At 35.8% G+C, this 19,394-nt stretch overlaps 3 protein-coding genes across 3 annotated transcripts; 2 read left to right on the top strand and 1 right to left on the bottom strand.

The window, feature by feature from the left end:
* Positions 1 to 277: 277 nt before the first annotated feature.
* Positions 278 to 7,323, top strand: LOC120328252 (mediator of RNA polymerase II transcription subunit 14-like). The gene is made up of 5 exons (XM_039394688.2): positions 278 to 1,554; positions 2,431 to 2,607; positions 2,901 to 3,052; positions 3,443 to 6,100; positions 6,999 to 7,323. Exons 1-5 carry the CDS (start codon positions 901 to 903, stop codon positions 7,189 to 7,191), a joined length of 3,834 nt encoding a protein of 1,277 aa, XP_039250622.2. The 5' UTR covers positions 278 to 900; the 3' UTR covers positions 7,192 to 7,323.
* On the bottom strand, positions 7,243 to 9,306 carry LOC120328254 (uncharacterized). Its single transcript, XM_078116900.1, has one exon. The coding sequence runs from the start codon at positions 9,100 to 9,102 to the stop codon at positions 7,858 to 7,860; it is 1,245 nt and encodes a 414-aa protein (XP_077973026.1). The 5' UTR covers positions 9,103 to 9,306; the 3' UTR covers positions 7,243 to 7,857.
* A 438-nt stretch (positions 9,307 to 9,744) lies between these two features.
* Positions 9,745 to 16,166, top strand: LOC120328174 (armadillo-like helical domain containing protein 1). Its single transcript, XM_039394596.2, has 10 exons — positions 9,745 to 10,382; positions 10,987 to 11,141; positions 11,479 to 11,645; positions 12,383 to 12,459; positions 12,629 to 12,738; positions 12,817 to 12,911; positions 13,517 to 13,636; positions 14,111 to 14,319; positions 14,718 to 14,795; positions 15,940 to 16,166. Exons 1-10 carry the CDS (start codon positions 10,269 to 10,271, stop codon positions 16,036 to 16,038), a joined length of 1,224 nt encoding a protein of 407 aa, XP_039250530.2. The 5' UTR covers positions 9,745 to 10,268; the 3' UTR covers positions 16,039 to 16,166.
* Positions 16,167 to 19,394: the final 3,228 nt, after the last annotated feature.

The raw sequence follows: 19,394 nt of genomic DNA, 5'->3' as shown, positions 1-19,394 counted from the left end.
TTCGAATACTTTGTGTTTCGAATCCTCCGGATTCGGTATTCTATATTGCCCATCCCTAGATATGAGTATGACGCATCTGACGTGGTCCCAGACGCCCCTCGTTTGTGAGACACATAGAGTGTTTGTTTTATTGAGCCAAATGGAGGGAAATTCTTGGAATTTGAATAGTATGCTGTAAAGAGGTGCGTAATGCTTAATATTCCTAATGCTTAGCATGATTAGCCACACTGCCGCGCCCCGCCTAATAGATTCCTCATTCGATGTCTACAAAGCTTATTGTTAGCTGTCCTGACCGAAGATAGAAAGCTCAGAAGCTAGTTACTGAGTTAACAATTTAGCCTCATTTGGGCTAGCCAAACACACTTGTAAAGTTGGAATGTGAATTTCAATCCACTTAATGATGTTGTGGTGGAGCCCTATTTTTCACCCCTACCCGCAGACACATCTTGAAGAATTATGTGCAATGTCCCAACTTGTAGTAACCACTAACCACACAATCAAAGTAATAAATAGGCAACGAGATTATTGGAGAAAACGAATTGTATTCATCAATCAATCTTCACAAACCTGTGTGGGTTTGAAGTTCGAATCCCATGCGAAGATAGTTAGGTGCGAGAGGATTGCTGGAATCCTTGTCGTCGTGGAGTGGTTCACCTGAAATGCAGACGTGGTCCGTTATGGCTTCCTCCACCATCAAGTTCATGCTTTCGAAAACAAATAACTGACTAACTAATCCCATACCCGACATGGACTGGTGCCGTAATCGACAAGAGGCCATATATCAGGCTGTCTCATCAACTTTCCTCTCTTTCAAGAAAAGTATGTGAATCCTATCCTGCTCAACATTGCTCTATCATTTTTTTACACAGTTTATATATAATTGTATGTCTATTAGATAAGATGCATGTGGCTGGAATGCCAGCACCTGTGGGATTTCAGCAGGGCCCCCGTCCTGCGCAAAATGGAGCAATTGTTCCTTCAATGAATGCACCACCAATGGGGACAATACCTCTTAATACGGTTATTGATCACATTATTCATAAAACTTATCATGATATTGTCGTTATGGCTGACCTTCTTCCTGGTAAACCAGACATGGAAAGAAAAAATGATATCGCCCATTTTGCGAATCGTACTCGTCAGCTTGTCATCCGACTTCTTGCAGTTGTGAAATGGGCAAGTTCCGTCGGGAAAGTTTCAAAATGTGAAGAAATAACACAGTTATTAGATCAACAAGCTATGTTGTTTATTGACACTGCCGATAAACTACACACGTTAGCCAATCAACTCGTAGTACAGGCTAGATTGCCTAATTTTGCCATACCAGCTGCAGTGGATGTATTAACAACTGGAACGTATCCTCGACTTCCTAGAGCAATTCGAGATAAAATTTTGCCTCCTGATCCCATCACACCATTGGAGAAGGCAGCAACTCTGAAAAGACTGAACCAAATTATCATGTATCGACTTGTCACTACAAAAATTCCACTACAAATCATGGAGTTGATTGTTGACAAAGGAATGGTCAAGCTTGTTGTACCAGGAGAATTTCAGGTAACTATTATTTATTACTGCGTTTCTTAAGGACTTGTTTGATTGTTTAAGAAGTAAGAATATCTATATTTTTCATATTCTGAAATTATTAGTGTAATCAAAATATATGTTACTTAACTTTGGGATATTTGGGTGTAAGTCAGGAGTTTTTATACAACTGTACAATGAGCTGTTCAAGCTGTTTAAAATAAAAGAATATGTATTACGATGTGAAATTATTTTGGACATTTTTATTCTTGTTTATTATTACTTATCGATCTTAAGATCGGTAAGTATGTTGATAGGTATTTGTCTGTCTGTTTGTTTGTCTGTTAGATGAACGCGGTATCTCACGAAGGTGAGGTTGAATCTGCTTTGCATGTGCATTCATCATATCTCGGACTAGAAGCCTATTGATTTTGGATGAATTATGTCGTATATTTAGAGAGTTATTAATTAATTAGTGATGGGACACGTGGTGTCACTATAGAGTCATGAATCGAAACCGCAGTTTCGATCGATAAGTCTTCGGTCTCCGACTGATATTCTCGTTGCTATATCATTGGTACTTTGCCAGCTGTCGATTGTCAATTATTGACTTATTGTCGCTCATAACTATGCAAACAAAAACTTATTAAATGTTATTTATTATGGGGACTATCTTGAATATGGGATAACTTGATTTTGACGATCTGTAGAAATGCAAAAATTGGTTTGAAATGCTATGATATTCTATTATCTTTAGGCAAACATTGACAACACCCAAGGATTAAAATTTTTTATATAATATTTTGTTATTGTAACCTTGCTTTCTTAGAGGCATTGGTAGTATTTCCTATTGTGCCAAGTAGCATTGATGAATTTATTAAAAAAAATGCTTATTTTTTGTTGGGTCAGGCTATGCTTACTCTCATGGGTGATGAAGATGAAGTTCCATGGAGATTACTGAAATTAGAATTTATGGTTGAAGACAGAGAAACGGGCAGTGGGCGAACTTTGGTGCATAATTTGCAAGTTAATTACATTCACGAATTGGTCCAGTCACGATTGATTGCAAATGAAGATCCTATTCAGGTATAATAGGTTTCCCTTCGGTTTCCTCAATTCTAAATATTTATTTGGTAAAATTGTACTGAATTTATATAAATATTTAGCCAACTCTAATTAATTAAATGGTAATGTAGCGTAGGCATTTTGTTAAGATTTTTTAACTTCTGATCAAGGTTGGTTGCCCGTTGTTGTCAAATTACTGTGACAATACAATTGAAAGCAAGATGCAAATGTTCATGTCAAGTTTGCTTCATTTTCTTTTCTGTCTCTAAGTTAAATATGACATAGTTTATCTGAAACACTTTTCTTATTATCAGGATTTGTACAATGTTCTTCATTCGTTTTGTCTTTCTTTACAATTGGAAGTTCTACAAGCACAAACAGTTAGACTAATCCAGGAAAGATGGGGAAGACTTGTCCAAATTGATGAATATCTTCCTGGTGTAAAGGTCGTGCTATCATACTGGAGGTAAGGATGTCCGAGCAATTGATTTGAATTATTCATGATTTGGTATTCATAAGCATCCATGAGATGCCTTTTTTTAAATATAGTTATTGAAATAATATTAATTATTCTGACATGGACTAAATGCTACAGAATAGGAATACTCAAAAAAGTGAACTATCAGTATATTGGAATAACTGTTTTTCATTATTGTTTCTACTTACTGTCGTATCTGGTATGGAAAATCTTAAGGCATATTACCAACTTTTCCCCCAATATGAATATTAAAAATTCTATCTACCTATGTGCTATGCAAGAGTTTGTTTTCTGATTATTACCATTTTGATTGAAAACTTCTTACATTCAGTAATGTAATAAAATTGAATGATTTAGTGTTTGCTTTTAATAATTTAGGTTGACTCCTTATAAATCAACTAAACAGGAGTTGATGACTGTAGCAGTTCATCAGCGGAAAACAGAAGATGGTGCATGGATTTTGGATGTGACTCATAAACCACCACTCATCCTACAAAATGTAAATCTTGTGGAAAAAGCATCAAAAATCAGAGATCTGTCATTTGAAAGATTACTCAGTGATACGATCAAAGTTCGCTCCTTTCATAAACTCTACGAATTGCAGCAAATGTTGCAGAAACATATTAAAAATGACTCAACAAAAATTTCAAAAGATCTGTCTAGTTTGATTGTTCCTCTAATAAAACCTTGTCAGAGCAACGAAAATCTTTGCGTTTCTATAGATCCACAAACTGGCATTTATGTCCCAATGCTAACAGGTTTGGAACAACAACTACTTGACGAGATGGAGAAGGCTATAAATGAATCTCCAATGAATCTGCTTTCATGGATACCCAGGTTTAGAAATAAACTGGCAAGAGAAAGATGCAAATCATCCGTACAAAATTTACCAGCATACTGTGTGGATGAATTATCATTTGCAAACAATAGCACACATCCCATTGGTCAATTATCAAAAGATATTGTTTATATTAAACTAAAAAATTTCAGCAATTTTTACGTTGTTGTAGAGTTGATCCCAAATGAAGAAATAACCACTGAAGTTCTTTATCGATACCATCTCCTCACTGTATCAGGTGGTACGTCTCGTCCAGGAGATGTCGGTGATATGAAAGCAGACTCGCTTGTCCAACTTGAGACTTCACTTTGCTGTGACGAATTTGCAGATTTAAAAATATCAGATGAAGATGAATCCGGCGACGTAGGATCACATTTCAATTCTGAGTTGGCGCAAGTTGTTTCGGTCAGTAATGCCAGGATCCCTTTCATAAGCTTGATCCATGATCTTGCAAAAGAAGGCATATTACATCAAGGGTTGATGGAGGATGGCATAGGTATTGGGTTGAGTGTGAAAATAATGTCTTTTCCTGAAATTCCAACTAATGTACTTCAGACTATTTTAAGTAAAAAACTGGTTGCCAGCCTCCTTGAATGCAGCTTCAAGCTCATTGATAAATCACCCAAAATGTCAGAACTATCAGGTACTAAGATTTGGATTGCTGAACTCGTTTTCACTGATCGGCCATTGAAAACAGAATCTCAACATGGCTTTCTCACTCGGGTTATGCTGAGTTTTGATTTCTCTTCAAATGACTCTCCTGTCAAGCTTTTCAATGATGAATGGACTTCAATTTTAAAGTTATATGAACCAGTGGCTCGTTTTTCAACAGCTATAAAAGATGAGGGTAGTGTTCTTCACCACATTGTAACTGTTCATTCTTATAATTATCGCAGTTTAGTACTCAAATACGGAAAATCCAAGCATCAACTTGTTACTATCAAATGGTCAATCCAAAATGACAAGTTTGTTTTACTATTTGGAAGGTGTAGTTCTACAGGATCAAACAGTCATACCATTGCCTCTCACTATTTGGTGAATCAATTCAATTCTAATCCAGACATTGGAAAGTTGGTGCAAATTTTACATGACACATCACAGCCATTGCAAGCAATATGCTCTCTTTCTAGTATCCCTTTAATTGGAATGGCATCAAATCAACCCGGTGGAATGCAACAGAATCCGAAGAGTGTATCACAGAGCTTCTCAGTTATTATTCAGTCTCCATCACACATAAGACTGATTTACCGATCAACGTATGCGTTAGATGTCTACTCTCTGCCTGACAAAAAGGTCGCAATTAGGGATGGATCGCTTTCTATGTTTGATTCCAGCAAGGTAAAAGAGGGAATGTATCCAATTGTTGGTTTAAAATCATTTTTATCTTTGTTTGAGAGTCCAGGATCTCGTAAGCGGTCCGTGAAAGAGAAGGACGATCCTCCTGCACCAGATATCCAAAGTTCGAGTGCAAATTCTGGAGAAATGCGTACAATCACGCGAGGTGTGTGGGCAGGTAGTAATCCTGTCATTTTGGATCAAGATGTTTTCACAGGACTATTAAGTTCACAAACAACTACAAGTTCCTATACTACAAATATTCTAGAGCAGTTTCTTGGTCATACGCTAATACGAAGAGAGTTGGAACATATAATACGATCTACTCCACCAGATTCACCATATTATACACCTTCTCCAAGTCTTGTTCCAAATCCATCTGTGAATGAACCTCTCTGCACATTTTTTGCTGCGAATTCTCTTATGTTCCGTTGCACAATGCAGTTTCCTGGAAACCGTCCGCACTTGAATCTTGCTGTTCAGCAAGTTCCACCATTAGTCATGCAAGAACATGGAATTCCTCATGAAAACTGGCAAAATGATGATCTTCTTATTTTAGAACGCTTTTTTAAAATGAGGGTTGCTACTCAGCCATTCCGTCCAAGTAACATACATGCATTCTGCAGTATTATATCATCCAAGTCGCTTATTCTGCGAGATTTCATCAATGTGATGCGTCTGGAACTGACACCACACCAAAATGATCCAACAGTGAAATGGATTCCACAAATATGCCTGACTGTGCCTCCTTGGTTGAGTTATGCTCCAGCTGGACTTCCCGCTGTTTATATCAAGGACAAGATACTGATATTTGTCTTGATGACAATGAAGAATTTCAATCCGGCAAATCCACCCATGAACAGGTTAGAAAATTGTTTCTTGAAATATTCACTCAAATGCAGTGATAGGGCCAAACAGGTGCCAGAAGTTTTAGTGGCTTCAGCTCCTAACCACCTTATTATTTTTTAACATTTATAATTTTCAAATACTTTATACAAATAATAAAATCTGTTCTTTTCAGCTCAGAAATTTCAATTTAAATATTCATCTAAATGTTTCAATGTAAATTTAAATTTTGAAACCCTTTTATCAGTTTTTTGTCCCGCTTTCACTAATCCACATTTGGGTAGATATTTCATGGTAGTGATCACACTTAAACACCTCTATCGGTGTGGAACTGGGCCTCCAGCTCCGACGTAAAAAATGAAGCTCTGGAGTCAGCTGAATATACTGTGACTCCGAAGCTGGAGTCAAGAGCCACTGATTTTGAAACAGCTCCCCATCCCTAAGGCTAAACATGTGCAGACTACAATCTTTCTCACCAGTATTGATGTTCTGTAGCTGTCTGGTAAATACATTGTCATACGAGTAAATTCAAGCCCAACAGTCCTGCTCATAATTATTCCCTTCACATTATATTTTTCCATGGTGATTGGTGATGTTTATTATTTGATGTTGAAACAAGGTGACATCGCATTTCATGGAGCATCTGTATGGAACATTCATCTATGCGAAAATGATTGTCAACTAACAGTGCCAAACATGATAAATAGCAAATCGATGTTAAATTTGTTTGTAGATAACGCATAGCGCAGCCCCATGACCATGCTGGCTGAATGTAGATGTACAATGTTTTACATTTTTATAAATCATCATAATCTATTTTATAGCATGTTTAGTTTGTTACAGTGCGTCATACTGCATAGATTTTCATGCCCACTGCCGCACCTTATTAATATATTGTTCAATCTGAATTTACAGGCAAGCACATGTGATGCCTATTGTTTGGTATCTACAAACTAACATTGCAACATTGCCAGCTCAAAACAACCCGCTCTTACAGCGAATTGAAGCACATCTGAGGCAATACATGGAGGAGAGAAGACAAACAAACACAGAGTGTCATATGTTCAGTGCCATTAAATACTTGATGGACAACTTCTCACCGCCTTGAATAATTAATGATTATACTCAACTTTCCTACAATCATGCGAATATCAACCAAGAGGTTTTTGTCTTGTATAATATTTTCCATATTTCAATAAAATTTAAACAAAAAAACAAGTAAGAAGGAGTAAGATTGATAAAGGGGCAATGGGTGAAGTGGTTCCATTATATTTGAACCCACGTACATTCGAACCCATGACAATTGCACCTGTATGCTATTGCACCTATGGAATTTTTTTTGTTTCACGGATAGTTAAACCCATACTAACCCTAACCTATGGGTTTTAGCACCCGTGGATATACGCATGGGTTCAAATGTTCGGTCACCGGTGAAGTGAAACGATAGTGACTGATAATACAGTAAAATCATGAGAAAAAACGAGGAAAGAATTTGTTATTGCAAGCGCGAATATACCGGGATGCAGTGTTCACTCCAAGGAAATTATGTGTGCGAAGGTGTCTCGCAGTGGAAAAAAAAAGTACAGTAAAATCACTAAGGAAATTATGAGTGCGAAGGTGCCTCGCAGTGGAAAAAAAGTACAGTAAAATCACGAAACGAAGAAGGGCTTAATGAGAACATAGTGGGATGTCATGGTTGCACAGTATTCACTATGAATATGATTTAAGCACAAGAGCCCCCAACATATATTCCCATAATTGATCGAAGCTTCTACTAAAATGAACAGCTGCGATCATCATCTACTGAGTAAAAAGCATCTTTCACCTTGTCATATTGAATTTGTTTCTCATCGATATTATAATATTGCAACAAAGCACCAATTGTGGGTTTAGGCGTTTGTTCTATATAATTGACGAGTTCCAGTATGATCTTCTGTGATGCACTCGTCCATTTTTGTGTCAGTTCATCCAGCTCTGCATTCTCTTTCGTTTTATACAGCCTAGCGAGTCTAAGTTTACGCAAAGTCTCTCGTTTTTCTGTTATGCCTCGCCTCAATCTCTTTACTTGAGAAAATAGCAAGGTTTTGTTTGTCAGGTGTTGGTCAGGTATTTCCTGGATGGTAATACGTTCTGGGGACTTCTGCTTTTTTATGGAGGATCTTTTCGATATAGTGTAGTCCTCATTACATTTTCCAGTACGCATTTGCGCTTCAGAGCTAGATATGGAACTGTCTATAGCTGAACTAATCGATTCATTTAGATCACAGATTTCCATTTTATCTGGTACATTTGTGTTTCTATCGTCTCTTTCAGGAAGAATTTCCTCTGATTGAATTGACTCATTTAGATTGTTGGATTCAAAACTTTGTGTGGAGTTGTTTACATCTGAAACAATTGATTCATTCAGATTATTGAGTTCCATCTTATCCTGTTCGTGTATATTTGAGTTTTTTTTGTCTTTCTCAACAAGAATTTTTTCTTTGTTAGATTCGTTCACAACATTCATCTCCTCATCTGGTTCTTGCTTGTTTGAGTTTTCATCCTTCCTTTTAAATGGAATTTGCTCAAATATGCTTGAATTATTTGAAATCCTATTTTCCAGCTCATCTTGTTCTTGGACATTTGTGGTTTTATCCTCTGTTTTGAATGGAATTTGTGTTATAATATTGGTTAGGATTTCATCTAGAATCATATTAGGTATCATATCATTATCTGTAGATTTGTGTGTTATCTTCTCTAACAATTCATCAAGAACTAAGTTAACAGCAGTTTCAACATCTTTCTGGTTGGAAACATGTTTATATTGTACCATATCTGCTTGATTTTCTGCTAAGCAAACACTGTTCTGATGCAGTGCATTTTCATTCTTCATTTCATGTATATTGCACCTTGTCTGGTAATTTGATGTGGCATTAAGCTCTGATTTGTCTTGACAAGACGACGCATCAGATGACACCACTTTCGGATGATGTGATATCATACTGTCATCTGCAAACTTTTGCTGATTTACTAGCTCCATTATTCAAGACAAAGATCTGTAAATGAAAAAAAATGCGAGATTGTATCAATTGGGGTGAAATGTTGAGGGTTTGGAATTTACAGGTGCATGTAATCTGAACTTTTTGTCTTTACCAACTTCAAATATTTCAGTTTGTGAATTTAGGTTTCTCGCTGGCGACTGGAGTTCGGTGCATTGTGATCATAATACGGTAGTAGACAAGTGTTAGAAACATGCTGCTGATTGTAGCCTACTGGTACACATTCACAAGTCAAGTGGAAATCTTGTAGACTATACAGCTATAAGATCTCAATATGGGGTGGGTGAGGATTGCATGACTTCTGATATCTCAGTATCTGTCAGTCTGTGTTTCACAGATTTCATGTAAGCACTAGTCAGAGTCTGCTAGTTGGCTACAGACTCTATGTAATTTAAAGGAACCGATTTATTGAACAATTAACTAGTCTATTTCAGTTTTTGACTGTTCTAGGATTATCATATCGAACACACGCAGACAAGTAAACGGGCAATAGGTAGTACTAGCCTATGTTCCCCTGAAAATAATACAGGGCTTTATTTAAATTTTCTCTTGAAAAATAATTTGAAGGATATTACAAAGTAGAATATACAAAATATAAAACCGATATCCATTTACTTATAAATAACAATTTTTTATTCAAAAAACAAACAAACTCGGTCTTATAGTCTATTACAATCATTTTCAAAATTCAGGCCAGGTCTTATTTCTGGAAAAACATTAGGACAATATGTCTTCATATACAATACTAACTCCCATATGTGGGATAAAAGAGAAGGGTCGTTCTTTGCGCTCGTCAAAAATTTCTAACGTTGATAAAAACACAATCCAGCATCTACGTGGGCAAGCGTGTTCACAAAATGAATATTATTCCCGCTGAAATAAGATTAGCAGTTGTTCCGCGTGGCTGATTTTTGCTACAGCAACATGTTGCTAGGTAACGAGAAACGTATTTGTACTTCAGGGGAATCCCCATTTCAGAAGGCCACCCTTTTATCAGTTATTAGGCAAACGTTTGAGTTTGACCAGTACGGTACCAATTATATACCCTTTATATTAATGGGTGATATTAATATATACAGTATATGCATTATTGATACTTTAAGTTAGAGTGCAATCAGTTCTTTATTGGTAAATATATTTTGGTAAAATGTCACAAAGCCAGGCGGCTCTTTCCAAGATACAAACAATTCTTTCTGTTTGGGATCAAGGATCGCCTTCTTCCAGAAATGAAATTCTTCTAAATTTTTTAAACAATAACAAGGTGAGGATATTTTACAATAAATATCATGTTTACCTATAACTAGAGAATATATATAATTGATATTGGTTTCAGTACTTTAGTATAGCTTGAGTTTTTCTGATCCGCTCCCTCAAAGGCCTGCTTAATCAAAGAAATGTTGCTTTCATACTGTTAAATGGTATGTTACAAAAAAGGTCATACATGTAAATGTTATGCTTTACATTTTATCAATATTCTAGTAGCAATTCAGGATGTCCGTATCAAATAATGTCAATTTGAAATTGAACTATTGTAGGCCTAGTTACTTTCATTCAAAAATAAATTGAATTTAGGGATTAGCTTCAAATTTGCCACCATATATATTCATATCAATTATATTTTTTGTTTCTGTCTTAACGTTAATGAAAGCTGACTTAATAAGTTCAATTTGCTTCATGTACCACCCAGCGGCCATTAGGATGAAATTAAGATATGTCTTGAGTGAGAAAAGGGTTAATTTCTCATATCCTCTTGTTTTGATAGCAGACGAAGTTGGATATGGATTTGGTTAGCCCAATTTATTCCAATACTGGACTATTTAACTCATGAAGAATTGATCCCATTAGGTGTTTACTATTTGTTTTAGGGTAAAACAGCTCCAGAACTGGATCAAGAATATGGGTTAGCTGCAAGTTTGTTTTTATCCAGAATATCTGCATGGTTACGACTCACTTATTTAGTTGGTACTTGTGTTGGAACTCAGTTGAAAGCATTGAATATTTTTGTCTCAGCTACTAGTGGGTAAGAACGCCAATTTTAAGTCAATGATTAATGTTAAATATAACTAAATATTTTGCTACAATCAAAACAATTTACAGTATGGGAACAGTTCTCCAATTACAAGATGTCCTGACATTTGGTTCAATAAAACAACACTTTATTTGTATCTGTAACGAGGGCATCTGGCACGAAGGCAGATAGGTTAGATCGTGCCATACTTGTCTCGATAATAATCTAAATTAATCGCAGCCGTCACATGACCATAATTGTGTTTTTCTCTAAAAATGCTTGAATGCTCTCGGTAACGGTTCATTGGATTTCAATATTCACATTCTGACATTTTCACTTTTATTTTTAGGCATGAATTCATGGAAGAATTTATTGAAGTTGGTGGAATTTTAACATTACTTGAAATAATTAGTCTGAAACAATCAAAGGAAACTGATAAAGGCGAAGCATTAAAGTTACTTGCAGTTATTGCAGGATCTGGACGCCATCACAAAGAAATCATCTGTGAAAGTTTTGGTAATTTTTTTTTTTGTAATGGATTTCACCATACAATACTAGGCTGGATGAAGTGTGTCTAACCATCAGCAAAATTCAGTCTATTAAGAAAGCATTCGGGACTTGCAGGTTCAGTTGGTAATGTCTCGATTATATGCTGCCAGGCAATCTGGTTGCCAAACTGTGACTAAGACCAAATCACACATTGTTTGAAACCAGGTCGAATCAAATATCAAAGTATTCGAATACTTTTCCAGCTAATTTTAAAAAAATTTCGAATAGAATCCTCTTTTTTCCGTCATCGTAGTGTTTCCTTTTTGGCAAAAATCTTCATGCGATGTGTTGTTATGTCGATGAGATGGAATCCGCACTTTATTGTTTGTTAACTTCTTTGCGAGCGCACAGCGCTTATTGTTACAACATTCTTGCAGGGTTGCGTGCTGGACATTGCTGCCATTTCCTTGCAAGGCGTTGTAAAATTTAGGAATTATTGTAAAGCCATAATTAATACCCAAATGTCATAACATCAATCGATTTTTCTGCCACTGAATATATGTTTACCTATTACTGTTTACCTATTTTGCATTCCAATATTATTTTTAAATTTTGTGTATAGAATATGTCGAGTCTGACTTATCAGCCCATGTCCATCAGCTACTTGAATCACTCCGCTCTGATGTAAGGATTGAGGAATTTTGTCATGATTATGTTGCCACGATTAAAAAAATTGAATGTTTTATTGAATTTTTTTTTTGTAGGTATAAGGGCAATTGCTGAATGTTTAGCAAGAGCAAAATCAGAAGATACTCAAGATAATGCTCGAATTCTATTACAGGTCAGTATTGAATCAACATATATTGCTTTATTTAAGCAATATTTTGAATAATGTCTAATAAGGACCAGCACTGTGTTTTCAGTCGACACAGATTTGAACTTGGGTTTCGTGGAAATATTGTCTCATTTTTTTTGCTTTTCAAATACCTTATGGTTGATTTGTTTTTTAGCTACTGGCTCAAGGAAATCCAAAGTATGAGGTTCAAGTTTATAAAGGATTAATTGCTCTTCTTCCGTCAACCTCACCGAAAGCACAGCAAATGGCATTGCAAACGTTGCGGTAATGTGAAAAATGAAATTATCCTCAGATTTTCTAAAATTGTATTGTAAATTTAAAACTAATGATTTCTCATTTCAGAATTGTTCAGGTGATCGTAAAATCAGCGAATCCAAGTTTAGTTGAACCACTCATTAATTTATTATCAACTGTTCATCTTGAGGTTCAGTATGAAGGTGGGGTAACTTTTTTTACCATTATTTTTATAGGAATTACATTTGTTTTTGCTGTTATAAGATATCATAGCAATAAAGAGAACAACAATTGGGTTAATTATTCTCATTTTAGTTCATTTTGTTTTGGCATATATGTAGTTGTCATTCAATAATAGACAATTCAATGATAAATATTTGTAAATTAAATAAAACATGGGCCAAGACATTAGACCCATGGCATGGAATCAATTTAGATGATGTGTTTCATAGAAATGCATCAATTTCATACCAAAAGTGGAGCAACTGAATTTCAAGGTTTTCAAGCAAAGAGAAGCTGATAAAAATGTGAATATAAACCAATATCATGACCCAGTATTAGTATTCATTTTCACACCAATAACGATGATATTCCCTTACCTAAACATTTTAAGATCACTGTTTTAAAAAGGGAAACGTTGTTACAAGAGACTTGTTACTAAGTAGCACTTGATTAACCCTGCTAAAACGCTTAATATAAGAAAATATATCCTATAATTTGATAGTTAGGGTGCAATTTCCTTATGAAAAGCGTGAAATGCTAATAATATAGTTGTAGTAGAAATTTTTTATTTATCATTTTTATTCAGCAATTGAATTTATTCGAGAACTGATGAATTACGAAGTACAAGATCAATTGCTGGAAAGTTTAGTACGATCATTACGTCCTACAAGAGAGGAAATTATAGCAAAGAACAAGCAATTAGCAGGTTAATGTTTCTTTATTTAGCCCATATTATAGATATTATAACAGACTTTATGTATCTGAATTTTATTCTGTTGTTATAACCAAAGATACTTTATGCCATATCACTAGATAAAAAATTTGTTCCCATATATAGAATGTACAGATCCTAATCTGTTAATGAAATCTATGTTGAAAGTCTTTCCCAAGAAATCCCTATTTTTTGAACTTCATTTTGTGATGAATCATCTCAAGTCTTGAAGACCTTTTAATAGCTTTTACTATGTCATGGGCTGCTTGCGAATTTTTTTGTTCAGGTCTTGTTTTGATCTACAGTTTATGTAGCAAAAAAATTGCACATATACCAATCTTTTCCATGTGCATGTGTTTAATTGGTTTTCACATCAGTTGTATAAAGATAACTTTTCAGAACAAAGGAAATTTAGATATTAGTATTAGGTAAAATGCTGAATTATAAAATTGTAAAAAATTCTCACAGATGCTCTGTCTGATGCACCAGACTTCAAAGCACCCTTGCCTGCTTTCGTAAAGCAAGCATCCTCAGCAAAGACTATTGGTATATTATGTCGTGATTCATCAGATCTTGCGGAAAAACTGCTTCGGTTAAGAATGGTTCATCATGTCATGTATGCGATGGGAAACACTGATTTTGCGGACAGTCAAAGGCAATCTTCTTTAACATTGGAGGTACATCTACACAAATGCTGACAATGATACTGTTATCACTTTTGTACTCTTTTTTATATAAGCTGTGAATAAGAATTTTCCTGATTATATATTTGTATTTGGTTGTTCAATATGTGGCTTGATTTGTTTAAAAAATTGCTCAACTGCTTATAGACATTTCGTTGAAGAAACATTTCCAGGATTAAAACAACATGATTGCTTAACAAATATACACATTATAAATTCCCGGAAATGATAAAACATTACATTATATCTATTCTTTCAATCCTAAATGTAGTTACAGGTTCATTGAAATAAGTACTATCAATATATATCTATTGATATCTTTTTCCATAAAATTTAAGTTTGAAAGGGGAAGTGAAATATATTTGTTGGTAATAATATTTTCTTTATTGTAGTATCTGGTTCGGATATTCCCGTCAGTGAATGAAGCAGTAAAGCAAGCCATGGGTGAAGAACTTTATGAATTATTTATGGTAAGTGTTCAACCACCCTCACCCATATATGAAGAGATCTATTTTCGGAATGAGATGAATTTGAGATATGCTCGATGCTCTAACCAAGGGTCACTGGAATATTTTCATAAAGGGCCAGATAATACAACGCTGCCAGTTTTTTTCAATGGACTGATAGTCTCTAATAACGGGGTTTTTCGGGCTAATTTTAATATATTCACTGATTGTTTTATCAGTGTGACGTGAATATTTTAGTCTATGAACATCCTTATGTTCCGCGAATTCTCTCTATTTCACATGTACTTCGATATATGTACGTCTTGTGCAACAGCCAACAAAGACATCTATAATCAGTTTTTTTCTTGTGAAATTGTGCGCTCAGTGAGAAAAACTGGAGGGTTAACCCAAATGGTGCCATAAGTTTGTCATTTGACCCTTTCTTGTCGCTGTTGTCGCATTATATTCATTCAACATTAAAACGATATCATGCACGCTAAAAACAAGAGGAAAAATGCTCCATAAATTATGTTTTAGGAGCTCTGCGACATATAAAAATGGTATATTAAAATTAACACACATTGAAGATGAACACAATTTCGTACGTTAATTATATAATCAGATTCCTTCAATTAAACTCCTGTGGGGCCATAGTTTGGTGCCCGCTGCTCTAAACAATGGGGCTGTCGCGCCAATGTTGCAATCAGGATTGTATTCTGATATACAGTTCTCTTATAACCATTGTCATTCTGTGTTTTGTTTGCTGTTTAATTAGGATTAGGATAGGATTTACATATTTATCCCGGGGGAGAGGAAAGCCGATAAGACGGCTTATCCATATGGCGAACCACGGCCTCTCGTCCGGTTACCATTCCAAGTCGGGTATGGGATTAGTTTTACTGTATTGTTTGTTTTCGGAAGCATGGACTTGGTGGTGGAGGAAGCCGTAACCGACCAGCGGTTACGTGAACCACCCAACGACGGCGAGGAGTCCAGCAATCCTCTCGCACATAACCATCCCTGCATGGGATTCGAACCTGCGAACCCACGCAGAGTAATTAGAGGTGCGGTGGCGAGCGTATTCCTAACGCTTAGCCCGTTGAGCCACACCGCCGCGCCAAACAACAAAACAAAAACCTTCAGATAAATTTTTAATTGACATTTACAGGAAAATCCAGAGAATCTTTACATCAAGTTAAACGCTGTCCAGGCAGATGTTTTGGTGTCAAATAAAGTTAATATTCCCGCTGCATCATCGGGAACGTAACATCGAATCGAGTCAAATTAGATAGTACAAGCCTTACTATTATTTTTTCGAGCATGTTTCGATTTTTTTTCATAGTTTACCATTCTGTAAATATGTACATACTTATCATCAATAAATTTATATTTATACTCCGTGTTTTGATAATTCGGTTTGTAAAGGTGTAGAAATGATAGCTGGTATTCAATAAGAACATTTTAATGTTAAAACAGCCCTATTTTCTTTATAATGAAAAGTAAACTAATAAACTATGAATAAACTATATAATCAAGTACTAGGGTATCCTATTAAGTGCTTTCCTGGTTTGGTCTTTGTGAGCAAGATATCGAGAACAAAAGAGTGGAAAGTGGCCGCGAATGGAAATAATATCTTAAATATGTGAATGACCGTTAAATTAATAACTTATGAAATAGGTAATTGGGGACCAAAATCGTACGGTGGCAGTAGAGGACTTCAAGTATCGACAGTGAATAACTCACGTTGCCCATAAAATACAAGGTTAAAACACGAAGCAATTGATTCAAAATATAAAAAATATATATGGAGCGGCATGTATTAAATGTCTTTGCAAGTCAACATGTCATTGTAAATGCTAATAGAACCATATTTATCGTGGTAACATACATAGTGTGGGAGTGCTGTCCCTGCTTTTCTTCACTCAGAGCATTAACTAATTTCTGGCTCATAATTTGTGACTTTTGGCAGAACACTAGCTTCAGAATTATCAGCCTTGACACCACTGCGATGAGGGTTCAACAAGACAAACTTCTTGCGCGAACAAATTTGTTCGCACAAACACGTTGATCCGAATACAGAAAGCAAGGCTTATGTTGCGTCTTTAAGACAAAAGTGTCCGGCAATGGTGCCCAACACTGCAATATCAACCTTGAACGATTCTTACTAGAGATGTACCGATGTATCGGTATCGGGTATCGGTATCGGCAATATCGGCCATTTTTACGGTATCGGCCATGTATCGGTATCGGTGAGATTAAGGCCGATATTTCCGATATATTTACCTTTTTGATATGGTCCAGAATGTTTTAAAGATAAGTTGGAATACTACTTTTTAATTTATTTTTTGTCTGGAGAGATCGTGAGCTATGAGCCATACATGTCGCCACCCCCGCGAGAGAATAGGATTCACGTGTATTTTTATCAGCCAAATTAGCTCAACTAATTTGGCTATTTTCGCTGTCAAATTTTTATATTGAAATTTTTAATATTACATAGTAATTATGAAGAAATATATCAACACGGCACATAACAAAAAGCAATTAGACGCCCAGTTTTAAATCATACAGTGGAATTGGGGTCCTTATTAACGGCACATGGACTTTTGGCACGGGTATAAATTTTGACTGTTTGTCGTCAAGTACGAGTGTCATTCAGTCCGTCGACATCAATAAACTAAATTCCGACACAATTATCCCTCTACGCAGGTATATATAGATATATTGACATGACCGCCTAGCCCTAGACTATAACAAAATATATGATAGCAATTGTATAATATTATAAAATAGTAAAGAAAAAAAATGTCCTCGACGGTTATAGGTAGGCCTTCTTTCGGTCGGTGCTGATTGATATTCTTTCATGTTGGCTTTGACTTACTTATTGCGTCGACGATTACGATTAGCGACGAAATGAAATATTTGAAAAATGCTTTTAATTTGATCTTAGGACGGCGGCTCTAGAATGTGTGGGTGATATTCGATATTCTTTTAAACACGAATAACGATTTTTGAAGGTCGCGATATTAACATTAAATTCATATTGGACATCCCGGCTTATGAGTTTCAATTGAACACCGAGATTACTAGCGTTACTGTACAATGTATCTTAATCAGTTAAAGCATATGGATACCAATCATTAATTTCATATTATGCGACATATATATCTTTTTTTTCGATCTGAAATATTGTGTACTATGAACAACGCTCAGAGACCATTGTTTTAACCCGTCTGCCCTACACAACACACCTAATCAAGTAATATTTACATAGTATCGGTATCGGAATATCGGTAATATCGGCCTTTTTGTAGTATCGGCGTATCGGTATCGGTATCGGCGTTTTTAGCTGGTATCGGATCGGTATCGGCGACAAAAGTGGTATCGGTGCATCTCTAATATTTATCAAGTTTCCATATCGTTCCCGAAACCAGTCTTTTCCTGCCATTTTAGCAGATTCTGAAAATTTATTAGAAATTTTGTTCACCATTGCAAATTCATAAGCCAACTTTCGAATGTCTTTAACCGTTAATGGGAAGCGTCTCTTTTCAAATTCGAGTATATGTTGCAAATGATCCTTTTTGTTCTGGCCCAAAGTAGGAGAACAACCAAGACTCCGTGATCCTGAAGCCTTCTTCAGCGTTCGATAAACATGACAGCGAAGTGTAGCCCTTGGAACCGAATATGTACTGGCTTCAGTCAGGAGTTTTCCTCCGCTTCGTACCATTTCAATTGCTTTTTTCATGTTTTTTTCATCCATTAACATCTTTTACTACTTCTCTTCCATTTACTAGACATATTTCTCGAACAACAATTCAAAATCTGAGACATTCTCCCATTTTGGGGTGAAATGGACACTAAAAATAAGAAAGCATATGAAATGAAAAGCACTGAAAATAAACACCACTCAGATAGTGTATAAATCTGACCATTTTTTATTTTAATTGCATAACCACAGAGCCTACGATAAAAAATCACCCCCTAATTGTCATGACGTCATGAGGTTTATTTCGAGCTCCCACAAGCAATCATCTGCGCAGTCGAACTATGCAAACGACCTTAAAACCTCACGAGGTAAAGTAAAAAAGCAAACAAAGTGTTTATTACCTTATACTTGGTGTTTTGGTCCCACAATTAACGTTAGAACTCAATATGATAGTAAATACCCACTTTTTCGCCCCTCCAAAAGCGACCCCTTCTGACGCAATCCCCCAAAATCGCAAGCATGTTGACCAGATTTGCGGTAATAGCGACGTATTCGCTTCAGCGAAACTATGCTTAGTTACGTAACAAACGAGCAGTGAAACCGCGGCCGTAGCTCTTTTGGTGACGCTGTAGGATCTTTTTGTATTTCTAATATGATTGACTTATACTTTACTGAACGTAACTTTACGTATGTTTGAGAGAATACATTTCCAATGTATGTTTTACCAAGACTCGTATGCCTAGTTGCTGTTTTTCTGCGCTCTATTAAAATATCAGATTTTAGATCAAGTATGTTCAAGTATTCCTATTACATTAAATATATGTAGGGAAAGATGGGGCACGTTGGGACATGGGGCACAGTGGAAAATCAGATCTCGCACTGATACTATATCCGCAATCCTGTCCGCGGTTCGATGTTTC

The sequence above is a fragment of the Styela clava genome, chromosome 10 (assembly GCF_964204865.1).
Source record: "Styela clava chromosome 10, kaStyClav1.hap1.2, whole genome shotgun sequence".
Taxonomy (NCBI): Eukaryota; Metazoa; Chordata; class Ascidiacea; order Stolidobranchia; family Styelidae; genus Styela; species Styela clava.
This window is presented reverse-complemented; position numbering and strand designations above follow the sequence as displayed.

Excerpts from the sequence above, each read along its gene's own strand:
- LOC120328252 (XM_039394688.2), top strand. The coding sequence starts at position 901 with ATGCATGTGGCTGGAATGCCAGCACCTGTGGGATTTCAGCAGGGCCCC. Across the intron at positions 1,555-2,430 it reads TTGTACCAGGAGAATTTCAG|GCTATGCTTACTCTCATGGG; the intron begins GTAACTATTATT and ends TTGTTGGGTCAG. Across the intron at positions 3,053-3,442 it reads GTCGTGCTATCATACTGGAG|GTTGACTCCTTATAAATCAA; the intron begins GTAAGGATGTCC and ends TTAATAATTTAG.
- LOC120328254 (XM_078116900.1), bottom strand. The coding sequence starts at position 9,102 with ATGGAGCTAGTAAATCAGCAAAAGTTTGCAGATGACAGTATGATATCA.
- LOC120328174 (XM_039394596.2), top strand. The coding sequence starts at position 10,269 with ATGTCACAAAGCCAGGCGGCTCTTTCCAAGATACAAACAATTCTTTCT. Across the intron at positions 11,646-12,382 it reads AATCATCTGTGAAAGTTTTG|GTATAAGGGCAATTGCTGAA; the intron begins GTAATTTTTTTT and ends TTTTTTTTGTAG. Across the intron at positions 14,796-15,939 it reads AACTTTATGAATTATTTATG|GAAAATCCAGAGAATCTTTA; the intron begins GTAAGTGTTCAA and ends TGACATTTACAG.